We start from the raw sequence: 19,283 nt of genomic DNA on the forward strand, positions 1-19,283 counted from the left end.
TGGGAGCGTAGGCTGCCCGGTTTTTACATGCATGGGTATGACTGCAGGACCTCAGCGCGCATGTGGAATCGCCAGACGAAGAAGACATGGCTAGGCGAGCAAATCGACCCCCTTTCGATGCCAAGCAACACCGTCTCTTCATCTCATTTGCGAATTTGAGTTCGACCCGCCGGAAGTTTCGGTGACAGACAGTTGACACTTGGCCGTCGTAGACAAAAGTTCGTCCCGGACCGTATGGATTATGAGGTGATACGAAGCAGTCGAGTTCTCCTTTGGCCGCGCTGACCGGTAATGCTCCGAAATGAAAAGACAATCTCAATCCTGGCGTCGATCTCGGGGAATCGCATGAGTTTTCGTCCTTCACCCAACCCATGACGCTAAACTCAATGTGGCGACGCAGGTGAGTTACAGGTGAAGGTAGAGTCAGCTCCACGAGCCAGCCGTGTCAGTGTTCATTGGTTTCTCGCAGTTGCAGGAAATACTCGTATTATCCCATTCAAACTTGTTATTGACACATAAAACAAAATATATCTTCTCTCGGTCTAGCCCGAGGACAAAGGGGGGAGACCGATGAGCTCTGGCATCCCCATGCAAATTTTCATTACCTCCCAGAAACTTTTCCTTTTTTGTTGATGACTCCCGAAATCTTACTCCTCATCATCCTCTTCAGCGGCTGCGCCCTTCTTGGCCTTGGCCGCTGCAACCCACTCTTGAGCCTTGGCCATCACCTTGTCCCGGCCCTTCGGGCTCAGCTTCTGCTCCCAGTCGGCCCACCGCTTGAACCACTTCATCGCCTTCTTGGGCTTGAGACCCTTGGCCTTGGTGCCCCTCTCAAAGACATCCCTAATCGCCGTGGTATCCGGCTCGGCAGCCGAGATCTCGAGGTCAGCCAGCTGGTTCCACAGGTCGAATCTCTTCGGCCATGTGGCGAGAATTGTTTCGAACGTCGTGCGGCCACGCTCGGCGTCGCCGTTGGGAGACTTGAACTCCAGAGCGCCGAAGCTGGCCATCAGCTGGGCGGTGTGACGCTCCTCCAATGCCTGAGTTGCACGGGGCAGAAGAGCGCGCGCCCTGTCGGGCTCGTTCATCGTCACGTGCAGGAAGTGGGCATAGTTCTCCCAGACCTTGGGTGACTTTGACTTGAACTTGGCCACAAGTGATTGGAAGACATCATCCGCTTGCTGTTGGGGGTGTTAGTCAGGTTCAGTTGATAAAACATGGTGAAGCTGCTTACCTTGAGCTTTCCGGATTGGATGTAAATGCTGGCTAGACGCTCGTGAACTTCTTGTTCATCGTTGTACTGGCAAGCACGCTTGAAAACCTCCTCGGTCGACGCCTTGGTGCCGTATGCGACCTCCAAGTTGAGGTACGCAATCCAGACGTTGAGCTTCTCGGTTTGTTCGCGGATGTTGATAGTCTTGATGGCGCGCTCGGCAATCTCGCGTGCCTTGGCCAGCTCGCTGACCTTCATCTGCAGAGCCATGTACTGAATCCACAGTTGAGACGAGTCAGGCTCTCCTAACAGAAGACGCTCGTAGTCGGTCGCGGTCTGGGGTCCGTGGGCGTCAAGGTCAGCGGTACGATCGACCTGGATTCCGCTCTTCTTCTTCTCCTTCTTCTCGGTCGCCTTCGACTTCTTCGACTTGCCCGTTGATTCGTTGTCTGATTCATCGAATGCGTCGCCTGTCCAGTCGTACTTGCCGGCACTTAAGCCCTTGCCAGCATTTGCTTCGTCATCCATCTCGACATCACTGTCATCTTCATCCTCCTCTTCCTCGTCATCCTCTTCGTCCGAGTCGTCGAAGTTGTCTGTTCCGCTGATAGTAAGCTGGACACCGCCGTCTCCCATCTCGACGTCAGAGTCCTCGTCGCTGTCGAGCTCGGCACCTCCCTCAACATCCTCCATGTCGCTGTCCTCGTCGAAATGGCTGGGCTTGAGACTAAACGTAATTCGTCTCTTCTCATCATCCACAGAGAGGATTTTGGCCTTCACCACGTCGCCCTCGCTGTAAAGCTTGCGAGCGTCCTCCACGGGCTTCTCGGCCATCTCGCTGCGATGGCACAGACCACTAACATTAAGGGAGTTATCGACAACGATGAAGGCACCAAACTCCTCAACCTTGCGGACCTTGCCGGTAACGATCTGACCCTCCTTGATGTCCTTGTACGTCACAGGGGGTGTGTAATCGTTCTCGACGACGGAAGCCTTGAGACTAAGTTCGACCTGGTTGATCGCGCTGTCGACGTTGATAACACGGCCCTTGACTAATTGATCGACCTGGAAGTTGCCCTTCCAGTCCTTGATGTAGCGGTCTGAGAGGTTGCCGATCTTGACCAGAGCGGAGACGGTACCTCCGAGCTGCACAAAGACGCCCTTATCAGTGACGTTCTTTACGAAGCCTCTGATAATGTCGCCAGAGGAGACCTGGGACAGCTTGGTGATTTCGCGATCGGCAACAGGAGAGGTAGAGCTGAGAATGCGAGACGGGCGGGTAGAGAGTCTGAGTCTCTTGTTGCTCTTGTCAACCTCGACCACTGAGACGCGGATAATCTCACCCTTGGTGTACTTCAGAGTGTTTGCTTCGTCGTAATTGTCGCAGAGATCGACCAGATGGACAGGACCAGACACGGAGTCGCTGAGCTTGACCATGACCGAACGATCGTTCACCTTGGTGACCCTACCAGGGAGGGCTACGTTCTTCTTCAAAGAGTCCCAGGTAACCTCAGTAGAGCCTGTGGAAGAACGAGAAGAGAGGTCCAGATGTCCCTTTTCAGCATCGACAGACAAGACGCGGACCTTGAGAGCAGATCCGACAGGGAAGTACTTCTCAAGGTTTCCGGCGTGAGACAAATCATCCGAAACGTCCATGATGCCAATCCTGCCACGGACAGTAGGTGACAGGTTGACCCACAAGCAGTTCTTGCCGTGGTTGTTGACGAAAGCGATGTGGGAAGAGCCGACTTCAATCTTGTCGTATGAAAGCAACTCGACTTCCTTTGCCTCGAGGTCGCTCTTCTTGGCGGTGAACTCGATCAAAGAGTGTGTAGAACGATGAGAGAAAGGCAAGAAGCGGTAGTTCTTGGAGTCGTGAATGCCGATGGCGCGGACGCGGATAATTTCGTTTGCCTTTACTTTCTGCAGAGGATTCTTGCGGTTCGCAATGTCATCCCACTTGTCGTAAAATTGCGAAACATCGATGCGGCCTTGGATGTTGTCTGCAACCTTGACGTTCAACTGCGTGTTCTTGACAGAGATGACCTGGGCGTTCAGTGTTGTGCCGAGAGCAACATCGTTGATGTTCTTGATGCTGTCGTCGACAGAGTTCACGGCAGACTCGGCCGCGAGTGGCTCGGGCTCACCGGTAGAGGCAGGGGCAACGATGATGCGGTTTTGCTCGGGGTTGGAGGACACAATCTTGACCTCAATGCTTTGGTGCTTGCGCATGCCAAACGCATCCTTGTCCTGCACATCCTTGGGCAACTTGGTCTTGGGCAAGATTGCAGTGAGGTTGCCACCAAACTGAACGTAGACGGCGTGAGGACCAATCTCGCGGACGTAGGCCGGGGCAACAGTGCCAACAGTAGCATTCTCAGCATTGGACAGAAGCTTGCCGTTCTTGGCCGCCTCGACGAAGCTCGGCTTCTGGGAGAGAATGATGGCACGCCGGCGCTCATTCTTGTCAAGCACCACTAGTTCGGCTAGGGTGTTTCCAACGTTGATGCGCTTCCAGGCAGCTTGAGTCTTGCTAGCAGACTTGTCTGACAGATGGCCGGTGCGGATAATGGCCTTAAGGCCGCTCTCCTCGAGGTCAACGAAGACTTCATCCTCTGTCTTTTGGCTGACCTTGGCAGACACAATATCACCAACCTTCAGAGCCTTCAGCGCAGCTTGCTTATCCAGGCCAAAGGCCGACGGATCCTTGCAAGAAACAACCATCCGGCGTTCCTCGGGGTTCACGTCAAGCACGTGGACACTGACGACCTGACCAGTCCGGAAATGCTCTCTGGGATCCTTAATGTAGGCTTCGCTCATTTGGGACACTGGCAAGAAGCCCCTTACTTCTCCGAAGAACTCGAGTTGAGCGCCGGCTGCAGTAAAACCAGTGATAGTTCCGGGAGTCTGCATGCCCACTTCAACCTCGTCGTAGTTTTTGACAATGGGAGCATCAGAGTTGACCAGGGTCTTCTTGAGCGTCAGACGAAGCTGGCGCTTGCGAGGGCGTACCGAGAGGACTCTCGCCTTGACTGTGATTCCCTCTCTGAACTTCTTCTCTGGGTGCTGAAGCTTAACGTCGGCAAGATGCGACTCGTGAACGTAGCCACTGATGCCCTCGGCCAACTTAACGATGAGTCCGCTGACACCGTTCTCGCCAACAATGACCTTTTCGACCTTGCCAGAAACAACTTCTCCGATAGGCACATCCTCGAGGCGAATGAAAGGCTGGTCGAGAACATGCTGCTCGAATGACAGCAGGAACATGCCATCCAGAGAGCTGTAACCGACGACTCTGCCGCGATGCGTAGAGCCGACTTTGTGCGGGCCACTGGTTTCGTAGAGCGCATCGACCTTGCCGTCCTTGACACGAGAAATGTGCACGAAACCAGCAATGCCGGGAACGCCAGTGTCGACGTAGAGACCAATCTCAGGCTCAACTTTACGGACTGTGCACTTCTCGACAAACGAAGCAATGGGGAGCAGATCAAGAGGGGCCTTGGCTCTGCTACCCTTGCCTGATGACTTTGGCTGCATGTTGACAATGTGGGGCAGCAGGGAGATACCGAGCTTGGGCTCTCTTGCGGCTGGGAAGTTGCAAATGATTCTCGCCTTGACTCTGCTGCCTACGGTGTACTTGGCCTCGAGGTCGACACCGTCAGGGCCAACACCGGAGTGAATAAGGTCGGCAGTGACAGGCAGGTGACCAAGGAGCTTGCCCTGCAGACCTCTCGAGGTGACTTCAGTCAGAAGAACATCAGCCAGAGATCCAGGCAAGAAAGAGTTGATCGTGGGGGCAGTCGAAGCAACAAGCGATGTGTTGCCAAGCTTGAGGGGATCAGTCGACAGCTGAACGACGATGCCAGTCACGCTCTTCACAACACAAAGGCAGACGGCACCTGGCCGCAGGCTAGCCTCGTCCATGTCCGGACCGACTTCTTTCTTGGCAAGGAAACCCTTCAGATCTCCCTCGATGCCCAAGTCCATTTCGTAACCGTGGTCCTGAACACTGGCGATCGAAGCCATGAGCGTGGTGTATGCGACGACGTCATCGCCAGTGATTCCAGCGTTGGCTTCGTTAGGTCGAAGCGAAAGTTCGATACGGCGCTTGGCCTTGCCAGAGCCTGAATCGTCTGCGGTCGACAAAACGTATGCGCGAACGTACTGGCCGATCTTGAACATGGATTTCAGGTCGATGCCCTCGTCGTCCTCTTCCTCCTCGTCGTTGTCACTCTCCTCGTCGGCGGCATTCAGATCCTTCTCGAGTTTCGAATTGATTGTTTCCGAAATCGAGGTGATTGACACATGCCCAGTGAGGTTGTTGGGCAGGGCAATCGTAAGCTGAACAGGGTCGATATGGGTGATTTGGCCAAGGACCAGTGAGCCCTTTACCAGTCGCTTTTCGTTTTGTCAGTAGCGGTTCTCTCGGACAACAAGCCAGGTTTGTCTCACCTTGAAGTTGAGACCTTCAATCTTGACGGCGTCTTCGTCTCTTGCGGGCTTCAAGTCCTTGGTATCCTTCGCTTTCCGCCTCTTCTCCTTCTTTGCCTTACTCTTCACGTTGGGGTCGAAAAGCTCAGCCTCCTCCTTGGCAGCATCGGCCTTGGCCTCCATTGTGATCTGTTTCTGCTCAAGAGGCGTAAGGACGCTTCCGCCACCACGAGGGAACAGTGGCTCTTCATCTTTGAGCAGGGCTGAGACGGCAGGGGCCTTCGGCGCGGGAGCATCTGCTGTCGCCTCCTTCTTGTCCTTGGTGGGAGTGTCGCGCTTCGAGGGCCGGGACACCTTCGAAGCCTTTGCTGCTTTTGATGGAGGAGTGCCCCCGGGGGCATCCTTTCGCTTGAGTGAGCTCATGTTTGTTGTTGCGCCCAAAAACCAGGTCGCAATTTCTTGCAACAGTTCCGGACTCGATGTTATGGAGGAGCAGGTTCAGAAAAAAAGACCCAAGGGACCTTTTTGCGACTGCTCCACCGAAACATTTTTTTTCAGAGTCGGGCGGGATGCAGGTCGATAACAGATAACGATAAGCCATTGCTTATCGGCAGCCGAGGGTGGGGCCAGAGTCACATTGCCCAGGACCCCGAATGCCGCCTCCAGCGCCGGCTTATTAGTGCTCGTGCTCCACGTTCCAACGCAACGTCCTCAGCGCCTTATCTAATCAGCAGTGCCAAATGATGCATGTGGGCGGCGCTTCCCATCGGAGGGGTTGGCCGCCTGCGTGCACCCACTACCAGGTTGCGCTTGCACTCAGATCCTAGGCCCTTTGGTGTGGGCGCCACCATCCTAGGCAACCTACTCTTCCTCGTCTCAACAACAACGGCCACCTCCCATTATTTCTTGCCAGCCTCTATAATGTCAGACTCTTAAAACGAACATGCGGCAAATTGACTTCCGACCTGCTGGCCTGACTTTCGTCCACGACTGAGGATTCTTTCTCCGCCATGTCTCCTCGCAAGCGCCAGCGCACCATTCCGTCGGATCCAAGCTCATCGAGCCCACCTGCGGCAATTGCCCCTGCGATAGCAACATCGGCTACGTCACAGGTCACGGCCGTCTCAGAACCCAGGAACCGCCCAACGCAAGAGATGCCTCTGATGAGGGATAGAAGCGGCAGCGAAACAAAGAACACTCCTCAAAGTTCACAGAAACAGGTACTGCGGCTCCTTTGGCGTCTTGTTTCCCACGGCTCGAGGTGCTAACTCAGAGATGCAGGTCCGCAAGGCACGAAGTTGGTACGGCTCTTGGCCACGCGTCCCGAAGTCATCCGCGTCGACCCAGCTTGCACGAGAAACGATATTCGGAGGCACACTGAAGCCCTCGAGTACACCCGATTTTCGACGGTTCGACACCAAGAAGAGCATAGACTCGGCGAGTTTCGACGGCCCGGCCGATTCATCAACGTCCTTACCACAAATACCAGAGAACGGCGTCGAGACGCCGGGGGATAGCACAGTAGATACGAAGAAAAAGAACGATACAGCAGCGGTTCAAGGGCCGGACAGGAATACACCACCTGCAAATACACCACCTGCGACATTGCAAACACTAGCAAACACCGACGACACTGCTAAGTCGAACGGGGACCAACAGACCCCGCAGGAACCTCCACCAACGTCAGGCTGGTTCGGCTGGCTAGCACGAGCGCCAGTAACGGAGACGCAGACGTTCACGACGGTTGAAGAGCAACCGAAAGAGGTAGAAGCTACAAAAGAGCCAGAAAGCCGGGCCGAGGCCCAGACTGCACCAGTTGCCGAACCATCAGTACCGGACACCACAGCAGAACAACCTGACCCAAACCCGCCAGCATCAACAAATTCGTGGTTCGGTTTCTGGTACTCCAGCGCTCCTGCGACAGAAACCCCTCCGAACGACGGCACAGCGAAGGCAACGAGCACCGCCGAAGTTGCCATTCCTACGGAACAACCTGCAAAGGAACCCGAGGACGTAGTTATGGACGACGCACCTCCGCCTCCAAAGCCAGAACCTACCAAACAACCAACGGCGGGGTCCACTTGGGCTTTTTGGTCGAGGGACACTCGCCCAAAGGACGGGGAGACGAAGTCTTCAACAACACAGCCTGAATCTGGGGAGCTGGCGGTGATTGGACAGGGGTCAGAGGCTCGTCCTGAGCACACCGGCTTGAATGTTGACCCAAATCATTCTGACAGCAGTACAAAGGACGCAAAGAATCCCAAAGCATCGAAGAGCGCAACGTCATCTAAAAGCACCAAATCAGGCATTGCATCTGCACCGTCGACGTTTGGGAGAAAGACTAAGAGAAATCGACCCCAATCGATGGATTTAGAAGCACCGTCGAGACCTGGAACCCCCAATCGGCCAGAGTCGGTAGCTTCATCAAAAGCCTCGATTACAGAGACAACGCCAAGAGAACCACCCCTCAAACCAGGGACACCAAAAAACAGTAGTAGTCAAGAAACGCCCAGCAAGACAACGCCGCCGAACCTGTTGCTGCCCTCGTTTGGGAGTACTTACCGGATGAAAGACAACCCATCCATCATCAAACAAATTACATCATTGCTACTTAGAACTAAACAGCCTCCCGCGAACCATCTGTATAGAGTAAAAGAGACTCCCAAGATTAAGAAGGCCATTGCGATTGGAGTTCATGGCCTTTTCCCAGCCATGTATCTACGACCCATGGTTGGACAACCCACTGGTACTTCATTACGATTTGCAAACTTGGGCGCCGAAGCGGTCAGGAGGTGGACAGACGCCCATGATTGCCCTGATTGCGAGATAGAAAAAGTCGCATTGGAAGGCGATGGAAAGATTGCCGACAGGGTGGATAACCTGTGGAAGCTGCTTCTCAACTGGATTGAGCAGATCCGCAATGCAGATCTGATCCTGGTAGCATGCCATTCGCAGGGCGTTCCAGTGGGAATCATGTTGTTGGCAAAGCTGATCGACCTCGGCATCATCACCAATGCCAAAATCGGCGTGTGCGCCATGGGTAAGTTGCCTATCAACCTTAATCTTAACTGGGCTTTGAGGGCTCGGCTGACATGCATAGCTGGTGTGTCGTTGGGGCCATTTCCTGACTACAAGTCGAGCATGGGTATTCTCATGGGAGCCGCTAACGAGCTGTGGGAATTCTCGAACCCAGACAGCGACATCTCGAAGAGATATGAGCACTCACTGAAAGAAGTGCTTCAGTACGGCGCCAGAATTACATACATCGGAAGCATCGACGATCAGCTCGTGCCGATGGAATCGGCCATCTACTCCCCCGCATCCCACCCTTACATTTACCGCGCTGTTTTCATTGACGGCCGCATCCATGCACCAGACTTGTGAGCTCCCCTCCATGTACCTCTTCTTGTGTTCCGGTCTAATCTGCTGGCAGCATCGCCCACCTCGTCGGCTTCGCTCTGAAACTTCGCAATCTAGGCGTCTCCGACCACGGGCTGCTGAGAGAACTCTCCACGCCGCTCGCGGGCAGCCTTTACTCGGGCGAGGGTCACTCGCGCCTCTACTACGACAACCAGGTCTACGACCTCGCTCTCGCTCATACCTTGGAAACCTCAGACATTCGTCCTAACGTGCCCGCCACCGTTACCCACCGTCGCGACGCTAACTCCTCTCTCGCGAACCCAAACCCATACCATTTGCCCTGGATCATGCGTGGCCTGCTTGAGGAAGATTTTGTTCGCACTGAGCTTTCATCCGAGACGGAAGAGCTACTGCAGCAGTTTGACGACTGGAAGCCGGTCACCAAGGCGCTCAAGGACGTCAAGTACCGGCTTGAGGCCATACGATCCAAGCTTTAGATGAGCGCTATAGACCAAGCATAGGCGTCAGAGGAAGGCCTATTTTAGAAGATGGGAATGTCGGCAGCGATGCCACTCTGGTCAAGTACAGTCAAGGTGGCCTCTGAAATGACAAGCAAGCCTGCCTTTGGCAAACTACGTATACCTCACACCTTAGGATGGTGATTTTTCTATGTTACATGCACCTTATCAAAGGGCTTATTTTTAGCGAGCAATACCACCAATGAGATACTAATCTACTTTGAGAGCCGTGCCTGTAGAAGTCTTTCGTAATGAACACAGATTGGCAACTCTCCAGCCAGCCAATCCTGTATCCAACCAGCACCAGTACCCGGCACAACTTGCGGGCATCATGGACAACAAAGAAACTAGCCTCGCGAGATCACAATCCCACGTTATTCTACAACGCCTTCCCAGATACCCTCGCCCGACCTCGCCGACTCTGGTGGCGGCAGCGCCACAGCGGCGTCTCGGGCCCTCTCTGAAGAGGTGTCTCGTTCTGCGGGCCGCTCAACCGAGGATGGGCACGATTTTGAAGGCTGTGTAGGTCCCCAAAACCTTTCCAACTCGTGCGCCCGGGCACATTGACCAACTAGGTAAGCTAGACTAAGAGACAAGAACCTCTTCGTATTATTACACCTGTAATTGATACGGGAGCACCTCTTTCATCGTCTGATGGTTGGCCGCACGAGTCAGAAGCCAAGCAAAGGGATAGATACAACGCTGGCATCCATCTTAACGGTCATACTGATCAAGACAACGTGGTTGAACCAAACCAAGTCTAAGCCTCTTCCCACTTGGTCACGCACTTACCCACCGCTTTTGATACAACGAGGGTCTATTTAGAGAGTCACAAGTATTAATAAAGTAAATGTGGTGAGGATGGATATGCTTTGGATTTCCCAAGATATAGTTCTACAAATCTGATGTCGCGTGACGGGATGACCGCCTGCCTACTGACTCCCTACGGAAATTTTCAAGCCAGCAGGCTCCTTCTTTTTTCTTCAACAATGCCAGCCATTACTTTTACAACACGCCCTTGGGTTTCTATGGTACAAACGTGGCCCCGCGCCTCGCCCTCTCTCTTGTTCTTTGCTCCCCTCACCACCGCACGCCACCCCCCGCCCATTCATCTATCAAGACAAAAACACATCTACAGCGGGAAGAGGGCAGGTGGTGGACCGCAACAAACGCAACGGGATTTCCTTCCCCCCGTCCGCTCACCTCCGGCCCAGCTGCCAGTCGTAAATCGTGTTCTGGACGGCCTCCCACTCGAGGGTGTGCGTGCTGACGCCGTGGGCCTGGGCCTCCTGCAGGACGACGGTGGGCGCGCCGCTGCCGCGGCCCGGGTTCTCGACGAGGCCGCCGGCGACGATGCGCGCGACGCGGCGCAGGTCCTCGACGGTCAGCGCCTCGATCTTGTGGCACATGTCGGTGACGGGGATCTTGCGGCCGTGGACCTGGACCTGGCGGCCGAGGTCCTCGAGCTCGACCATGCGGCTTTCGAGGTTCATGAGCAGCGAGGAGCGGAGCTGGTTCTTGGCGCGGTTGACCTCGCCCGCCTTGAGGGCCGAGAAGCCCGTGTCGAGTGTGAGGGCGCGCAGCTCGCGGCACATGACGTCGAGCATGCTGGCCGTGCGGCCGGGGATGCAGCTCGCCGAGATGCCAAAGAGGCCCGAGTCAGTGTACGAGTGGTTAAAGGCCACGCACGACTCGACCCAGCCGTGCTGGTTGAGGACGTTGGTGTACAGGCGCGAGTACATGCCCTTGCCGGGGCCGCCGGCGGAGAAGGAGCCGCCGCCGCCGAGCAGGGTCTGCAGCGTCGCGAGGGCGTAGATGTCTTCCGAGGAGATGGGGAGGCCCTCGAAGGCGAGGTGGATGTGGGTGAAGGTCGGCAGGTTGGGGTTCAGAGACGGCGGCTGAGGGGGCAGGGAGAGGAAGCCGCCGGTGTAGTGGGCGGGGGCGTTGATGTTGTGAGACAGCGACGACGCGGAGAGGACGGAGGCGCTGTTGGGCGCCGAGGTGGAGAGGTTCTTGAAGAAGGGGACTTTGGAGAGGAGCTTAGACGGCTGCTGGACGGGGGAGGCGGAGGATGCGGAGGATGATGCGTCGGTGGACTCGGACCCCTGGGAGCCGAGGGACGTCTCCGATCCCGTCCTCGGGAGCGTCGGCTCCTGGTAGGAGCCCTTCATGTCGCCAAAGTACTGCTCCGCAAGCTTCACGGCCTCGCTGTGCTCGACGCCCGCAAAGGCGACAACGATACGCTCCGGACGGTAGAACAGGTCCCGGTATCGCTGGATGGTCGCCCTCGAGATGCTGCCGAGGCGCTCCTCCGGCACAGCAGGGGGTTGCCCAGGGTGTTGTCCTTGAAGGCGGCCGTGTGCACGAGCTCCGGCAGGATGAGCTCCGGCTTGCTCCAAATCTCCTTGATCTCGTACTCGGCCGTGCCGAGCTGCTCCAAGACCTCCTCCTCGGTGAGCTTCGGGTCACGGATCGTCTCGGCCAGGAGCCCAATCGTCGTCGGCACGGCGCCGTTGAACGTTGCCGCCTGGTACATCATGCTCTCCCGGGAGCTGGCGCACTGGATGTTGCCGCCGAGCGCCTCGACCTGCTCGAGCATCGAGTCGGCGCTGCGGCTCCCCGTCGACTTGAAGGCCAACCGGTCCATGATGTGACTAACTCCTCGCAGGCCCGCGTCCTCGTACCGGGAGCCGGCATCGACGTACACGCCGACGCCGGAAAAGGACCCCGGCAGCGCTTCCGAGGCAACGCGCAGGCCGTTGGGGAGCGTCGTGATGGCGTCGAGTTCTGTCGGCTCTTTGGGGATGGCGTCGATGGTTGTCGCGAGCGCACGGCGGGACGAGGGGACGGTAGAGGGGCGGAGCGTCGTTGCAAGGCGAGAAGTCGTGGCGGCCGCGCGCCGCGGGAGGCGCGTCGCTAATGATCGAAGCATCGTGTGTTCTGTGCCGTGTGTGATGGATCACCGACCAGGTTGTCTGTGGTTGTCTGTGGTCCTGGCGGTGGGTGGTCAAGGGTGTCGCGATGGCGAGGCTTTGGAAAAGTTCGCTGTTCTTGGGATGTTGACGCACCCAGTTGCCCCCAATTCTTTGGATAGTCTTATCGCCTTATCGCCTCGGAATTATCGCGGACCTGACCCGCCCTCGTCGTCCAATCAGACGACAGACGATGCATCAAGCACAGAGGCGTCATCCTCGTACAACGCCGCTCGTATTCCGTCCATTGCATAGCGCCGCTCGGTGGTTAAGACATTTTCGCTGAATTATTCACCTACAGCAGGCAGTCATCGTAGTGATATGAATATGTACGGCCATGGAAGTTGCCCCGGCACAGAATATTCGATTATTGCCACCAGTTTAATTCATGGGAAAATTCCCTTTTTTTCCTTCTTTTGGGGGGGGGGGGGGGGGAGCAAAGAGTCGTGACAATGGGGCGTATGGTCACAATGCATCATGGATCTGCCCCCGAGTTCACGGATGCCAAGTCCAGTCCGGTGCATTCCAGCAGTAAGACAAGGCTCTGTGATTCACCCAGTATGTATTAGTTTATGCTATAGTTTCGACTCCTTTGGATGCGAGTTCTCCATTGTCCTCTCTAAGTTGCTGTCGTAGCTGAAATCGACAATGCTGAACCACCCAGCAAGTCCGCTTCCGTTAAACCAGTCGTTGAGTATCAACATAGCTCTGTTCCGCTGTGGTAAGCATAAAGCGCTCCACAATGCATTCAAACGCCTGACACCACTACCCCACGCATCGCTCATGCAGCCCAACCACTCTTTCTCCATGCTCCCCCGAGAAATGACAGTATCGCATCCGACCGCGGCAAGGTGATAAAAGTAGCCGTACAAATCTCTGCTGCTTTCGTCACGCCCCCGTCCTTGACCCACTTCAAGCAAGATAAAGGGAAGAGTGAGATGCCAGTAGGGGTTAAACATGCAAGACGGCAAGCCAAGGAAGATAACCCCGAGCGAGGCTATAATGCTGTTCTGCCGTTCCAATCGTCCGCCAGTGTCTTTTACTCTATCCCGACGACATGACCCTTGGCCTCCGCTCGAGACACAAAGGTGATGATCGTTGCTTCCGACGATTCTGGATTTGCCTCAACCGGCTCTACCGGTCGACTTCCATTTCGGTAGCCGCGTCGAGACTCCTCATACCATTGGATGCCTCCGCAGCACGCCGGCCGGCGCTTCCGTCAAACACCCATGGCCCAGCGTCGTTACGCGGGGTAATCGGGCCTTCATGGGCAGTCACCAAGTGATTGCCAATAGGTGAAGGCGTGCGGGTGTCCCGACCGGTGCGCGATACTGCAGCCTGAGCGGCTGCAACGGCCGGGATTGGAACAGGTGGAATCGACGTGTGAGGGGCGACTGTCCGGGGCGCTACCTCGAGCGGTTCCGCCATTGTTTGCGCCCGGTCGAGAGCAACCGTAAAGTCCATAGCATCGTCGTCTTGATCGATCTCGGGCAGTTGGGGCCTCGAGCTCCCAACAACGGCTGGGGCTGGGATGGGCTCAGCCGGAACTGCCACCTTGTCTGGGACCTCCTGCTTCTGCTGCTTCTGTTCTGGTTCCTCATCCTCGTCCATTTGCTCCCAGTCCTCTTCAGGGTCCTCAATATCAGCCTCCAGGTCAGCAGCCATGCGGCAGTTGGGGCAGACAAAGATTGGATATTGTGGCGAGTTCAGTAGCGAACGAATGCACTTGAAATGCCAAGTATGCGAGCACGGCGCTACGAACAAGCATTGACACGGCTGGCGGGTTGTTAGCTTGCCTGCTGGCACGCGATGTGGGGAATTGGGTGCATAGCGGTTACATACCGCGATGGAGTTGAGACAAATGGAACAATCCTGCGTCGAAGAATTCGCCGAGTTCGCCGCTGTCATGTTGCGCAGCCGCTTGTGCGTCGCCATGCTGAGTTTCGTAAGCACACACACACATCGCAAAAGAAAACAGCAATACTTACTTGAAAGTGTTGAGCTTGTTCTGCCAGCCTCGATTGAGCTCCAGCCGCATCTTGACGCAGCGGAAAATCATCTCCTCACCTCCCTTGAAGTCAATGCCCAGCTGCACAATGTCGCCGTCATTTACGGGGAAAGGTTTCGACTCGGTACCGGGCGGGCTCAGGCGGATGTGATTGAGGAACGTGCCGGAGGAACTCTTGACGTCCTTGATGTACCACTTGCCGTCATCGTACCAAAACTCGCAGTGACGGCGACTGACGACCTTGCTCTTAAAGCCCACGGGGGCAGCCGAAGGGGTGTTGTTGGGGATGTTGGGCTGGTTGTCCCGTTCCGAGTAACGGCCGACCCTGATGATCTCGCCGCCCGAAGGCAGTGTCCGTGAAACGGGAGGGAAAGTCAGACTGGGACGTGTCGCGCGGGGATCGTAGTAGGCCGAGAAACGGATCGAGGGCAGATTTTCGGGTGCAGGGGATGCGGCGGCCGGGGAGTCGCCCGTCGTCGAGGCGCGTGCTCTCGTCATGGTCGCGGTTTCGGTGTCGGTCGCTGACTGGTGCTGCTGTGGTGTTTGACTGCTGCCGCTCGCGATGGCGTCGTCGAGGATTGAGGGGAGCGCATCCACGGGGGACGCTCGACGGCGGGTGAGGAAGGCGTGGTGGAGGCCTTGTTCGCAGACGACGCTGACGAAGGAGGCTCCTGCAATGATGCAACGAGGGACAAAGGGTTCAGGCTGGCGTCGGTGTCGGAGCGACGAGGGGTGGAGGAAGTAGGTGAGTAGCTGAGAGAGCGTTGCAGACTTGGTGTCGGGCGAGCAGAGGCAGAGACGGACCGGTTGGCGTGGTTTTGGTTTTGAGTTTGAGTTTGGGTCTGAGGGTGCGGGTTGGTGCCGGCGTTGTGATGAAAATGGGAGTGGGAGTGCGAGTTGGAGGTTGGCGAGCCGGAGCCCTGGCTGCTGCTGTGCTCGCGGGACAAAATGTGGTTTTGGGTGTAGCTGCGGAGATAACTGAGGCCTCGCAGGCGACTGGATCGCGTTGAGGGAGAAGCGGGATTGGTGACAGACGTCGGCACGGGGCCCACGGTCGGTGGCGATGAGACTGGTTGTGTAAACATTTGAGTTGCGCCTCGAAGGGGAGGGAGAAGTCGGGTTGGCTGTCTTGCGGGTTGGTGGTGGTGCAATAAGCAGTAGCGGCCGCCGCAGGAGTGCCCGTGTCGTTAGCAGGCAAGCAAGGCAGGCGGTAGTGTCGCAATGGTGCCAATTCTCGACTCGTGGGTTTCGGTTGGCTTTGCTGGCGGACTGGCTGACTAGCTGGCTGAATCACTTGGCCGGCAGACCAGGCTGAGTGTGACCTCTGTTTTTTGCTCTCGTGCTTTCCCTTCCTTGCTTGAAGATCGAACCGCGAACTGACCCAAGGGTCCTTTTTCGGTATGCGGGTGGAGAGTTCAGGGTATCAGAAAAGCAAGGGCAAGAACGTAACAAAAGGGGTGAGTGAGAGAGGGGGAGTGGGAGAATGAACAGAGGCAGGCCAGGCGGGTTGCTTGGAATGTCGCGGGGTGTCTCTCTGTATAGCCTGGGTCGAGGAGTAGGTACGGTTCTTTTTGGTCTGGTCGGGGAGGGGATGAGATAATCCAAGTACAGAGCGGCGAGAGAGCGAGGCGAGGCGAGGCGAGGCGAGGCGAGGCGAGGTTGGACGAAGAGACGAAGGAGGAATCGTCAAAGATGAGAGGGATGGAGGGAGATCCGAGAGAGAGACAGCGGGATGGATGGATGATATGATGGACCAAGAAAAAGCAGACTGCGTCCGGGAAAGGTCCTTAGGGGGGGGAGAAAAGACGGATTTGTTAGTCTAGTGTATGTAGAGGAACCGCTGCAGGCCGTACAAAGTTGAACCTGGCAAGACAGTTGCAAGTGAAAGGGTTGTTGGACGTCCGTCTGTGGTGTCGGCTGGATTGGGGAATGGGCCAGGCCAGCATTTCGGCGGTGGCCAAGAGAGTGGGCGTCCAGGCCTCTTTTTTCTCGTCCTCCGGTCCCTCTCGTTGTCGTCAGTGTCAGTCCATGTTGGGCCAAGTGCGTAGGGAAGAGCCCGGACAGCCTGGCGCACTGGGCGTGCAGCGGTGCGCCCTGGCCGTGGACGGTGAGGTTGGACAAAGGTGCGAAGTAGTGTGCGAGAGTATCCGTAGGGGACTTCAGCAAGGCAAAGGTACTTCGGGATGCCCTGAATGCATGTACCTTGGCAGGACAAAGTCAGAGAGGCAGAGAGGAGGCGGGCGTGGGCGGGCGTGGGCGGGCGGCAGGAAACACTGGTTGGTCACTGGGGGACGGGGGAGACAGACATGTTGCTGTCGATGAAGCAAGGCCACAGGGACAGGGCAGGTGAGTAGGACTGCTGCATGGGGGAGGGGGTCGATACCTCGCATCAGGTACATTTTAGACCGTACATACATATTACAGTTCGTAGGGGAGCAGTACATCACACATTCATTCGTGTACCTAGGTACAGTGCAGCAGGTCGCAAAAGTCGGGGTCCAGCCCAGTCGGTCAGGTTTCCTCTGGCGCGCGTGCCACTGTATTTTGCCCACTGGTGACTTATACTAGTTGCGGGAAGAGGGGGCATTTACTGTGTATGTACTGCGTATGGGGACAATGACGACGTCTAGGACGCAAAGCAAGAGACGCACTACACTACGAGGGCGAGGGCCCCGTATGGGGTGAGCCAGTGCCGTTGCTTGTTGCTTGCGTAGGGGTCGATTCTCGCGCCGGGTACGGCAGGGGAGGAGGACGAGGTTAGGTCGCCTTTGGTTTAGGCTCGGACGCTGGGACTGGCTGGACATGGGCCAGGGGTGGGAAACGATGCGCCTGGATCATGGATTGCCTGCTGCGTGGGCGAGACGTGGGCTGTGGAGCTGGGATGCGCAGTGGATGCGGCCGGTGACAGTGGGGGGGAGAACGGATGGGCTGGTGGCCTGGTGGTGGTGGTATTGTTGTCACAACCGGTGAGAACTGGCAATGCCGTGACCGATAGCGACGATGATGTTGTTGTTGCTGTTGTCCGGTGTACTAGGTAGCTGATGTCGTCGACGACGCCGACGAACATCGCACCTGTTTCTGTCCAGCTATCGGAGAATTGGGCGTTGAGGGTGTATCGAAAAATACCCATGCATGCGCCGTGGATGACGGACGTGGTGAAGGATTCGCGGCTGCCATGTACAGATATTGGAAGAAGCAACGGGAGCGGCAGAGCGCAGGGCATGCCTACGGCATCCCGCCAAGTCATATGCGTCGAGGGTCTCAGTGTGAGGGAGGCCCGGCTCCAGTAAGCTGGATCAGAAAAGAAGGAAGCAAATAGACAGGCGGACGGAATGCACCGGATGCGTCCACGAGGGCCTCTCGCCCAAGCTTGAGTAAGTAGGTAGGTTGGGGAACACAGCAGAAGAGGGTTTCGATGGGTGAGGTGAGTTGGGGCTCGGAGATGGCGGGTGGACGAGGATGAGAAGGACTTCCATCGCAACCACACCGGGGCCATCGATTGGTGAGAAAGGTGACGGACAGATCTGAGATGGCGAAGGAAGGCGCCCAAGGCGTCTTCCCACAGTAAGCATGCAAGCACGCATGCATACATACATGCAACAGCTACCAACCCAACCAACAACAAACAACAAAAAAGCAACAACAACAACAATCATCACTCCGGAAGCACGTCCTTCGTCCCAAGGACGAGAGAGAGCGTCTCTTGGCTTTCGATGCACTGCGCCAACTCAAATGTCGTTGCCCCTTTCGCTCCTGCCTGCCAGTCACCCAAACAAGCTAGTCCCTGGGTTTCCATGGAAAGCACAGGACTGCGCGCAGTTCGCGACACGAGACGGACGAGAATCATCGACCTGCATCTGCGAGGTGGCCTATGCATCGTCGTCTCCCGGGCCGTACGCGCGCAAGGCACGATTCGATGGGCTGGATAAGGGAAACGACCGAGCAGGGCAGGGCAGAGCATGGCAGAGTGCACGGGTTGGCACCAGCCACGCATGTATCATAATCTGCAATCTTGCGGCTCTTTTCGGTTCCATCAGGCCCTGCCAGATCTTCTCAGGTTGATCGCTTGGGAGATACATACAGATGTACACTACTATGTACAGAGTACAACGCGATAATTGGATAGGTAGGTACGGGCGGGAGTCCGCAAATTCTGAAGGCACCTTGTATCCCTTAGAAGCAGGAGAGTCAGCAAGGCGCCTTCCTCGAATAGATACTCCCGCCCGATGTGGAATCGCGTACGAGGTGGTGCCTTGCCTGCACACGAGACCAAGAGATCTTCTTTCCACGCCAGATTGGTGTAACATGCAAAGAACAAACAACATGAAAATAGACAGAGAGAGAAAAAACGGGTTGTAGAAGAAATCCTGGCCGTTATTTCCGGCCCTTCCGTCGTCGCTCGTCACCACTCCACCAGAGAGCCATGCTTCGGTCTGCGCATCAGGCACCATTGCCATCGCCAACCTCCTAACCCGATAAACTGGAGATGCCGTTGTCAGCTCACCCACTCACTTACTCACTCGCTCACCGTGCAACTCACCTCGCTCCGCTCTGGGAGCCAGGGTGGTAGGGACCTCATCGGTGCCCACCACCGCTGAGCCCACTTCTTCGCCCCCGCTCGCTGCATCGCCGCACCGCTGTCACGGACGGGAATGATTTGACATGCAGCCGACCAGCATATCAACGGCCAATTCGCTGGGTCTCTCTGCAGCTGCATCTTGCGAGACTCGAGTGACCTCCCCAGAGAGGCCAAGTCCAGTCCAGTCCAGTGACCCCGACGG

General features: G+C 56.4%; 6 protein-coding genes across 6 annotated transcripts; 1 reads left to right on the top strand and 5 right to left on the bottom strand.

The window, feature by feature from the left end:
• Window positions 1-647: 647 nt before the first annotated feature.
• ColSpa_07039 (rRNA methyltransferase 1, mitochondrial) lies at window positions 648-6,067 on the bottom strand (the record flags this gene model as incomplete). Its single annotated transcript, XM_049273251.1, has 4 exons — window positions 648-1,181; window positions 1,235-1,662; window positions 1,888-5,611; window positions 5,666-6,067. The coding sequence occupies 4 exons, from the start codon at window positions 6,065-6,067 to the stop codon at window positions 648-650; spliced, it is 5,088 nt and encodes a 1,695-aa protein (XP_049129208.1).
• A 2,289-nt stretch (window positions 6,068-8,356) lies between these two features.
• On the top strand, window positions 8,357-9,501 carry ColSpa_07040 (uncharacterized protein; the record flags this gene model as incomplete). Its single annotated transcript, XM_049273252.1, has 2 exons — window positions 8,357-9,024; window positions 9,078-9,501. The coding sequence occupies 2 exons, from the start codon at window positions 8,357-8,359 to the stop codon at window positions 9,499-9,501; spliced, it is 1,092 nt and encodes a 363-aa protein (XP_049129209.1).
• Window positions 9,502-10,721: 1,220 nt separating this feature from the next.
• On the bottom strand, window positions 10,722-12,454 carry ColSpa_07041 (mitochondrial-processing peptidase subunit alpha; the record flags this gene model as incomplete). The annotated part of the gene is made up of 2 exons (XM_049273253.1): window positions 10,722-11,817; window positions 11,841-12,454. The coding sequence occupies 2 exons, from the start codon at window positions 12,452-12,454 to the stop codon at window positions 10,722-10,724; spliced, it is 1,710 nt and encodes a 569-aa protein (XP_049129210.1).
• A 1,174-nt stretch (window positions 12,455-13,628) lies between these two features.
• Window positions 13,629-14,429, bottom strand: ColSpa_07042 (uncharacterized protein; the record flags this gene model as incomplete). The annotated part of the gene is made up of 2 exons (XM_049273254.1): window positions 13,629-14,219; window positions 14,337-14,429. The coding sequence occupies 2 exons, from the start codon at window positions 14,427-14,429 to the stop codon at window positions 13,629-13,631; spliced, it is 684 nt and encodes a 227-aa protein (XP_049129211.1).
• Window positions 14,430-14,478: 49 nt separating this feature from the next.
• On the bottom strand, window positions 14,479-15,000 carry ColSpa_07043 (E3 ubiquitin-protein ligase DMA1; the record flags this gene model as incomplete). Its single annotated transcript, XM_049273255.1, has 1 exon — window positions 14,479-15,000. The coding sequence occupies one exon, from the start codon at window positions 14,998-15,000 to the stop codon at window positions 14,479-14,481; it is 522 nt and encodes a 173-aa protein (XP_049129212.1).
• Window positions 15,001-18,904: 3,904 nt separating this feature from the next.
• On the bottom strand, window positions 18,905-19,219 carry ColSpa_07044 (uncharacterized protein; the record flags this gene model as incomplete). The annotated part of the gene is made up of 2 exons (XM_049273256.1): window positions 18,905-18,982; window positions 19,043-19,219. The coding sequence occupies 2 exons, from the start codon at window positions 19,217-19,219 to the stop codon at window positions 18,905-18,907; spliced, it is 255 nt and encodes an 84-aa protein (XP_049129213.1).
• Window positions 19,220-19,283: the final 64 nt, after the last annotated feature.

Source organism: Colletotrichum spaethianum (genome assembly GCF_022836535.1).
Source record: "Colletotrichum spaethianum MAFF 239500 DNA, contig17, whole genome shotgun sequence".
Taxonomy (NCBI): Eukaryota; Fungi; Ascomycota; class Sordariomycetes; order Glomerellales; family Glomerellaceae; genus Colletotrichum; species Colletotrichum spaethianum.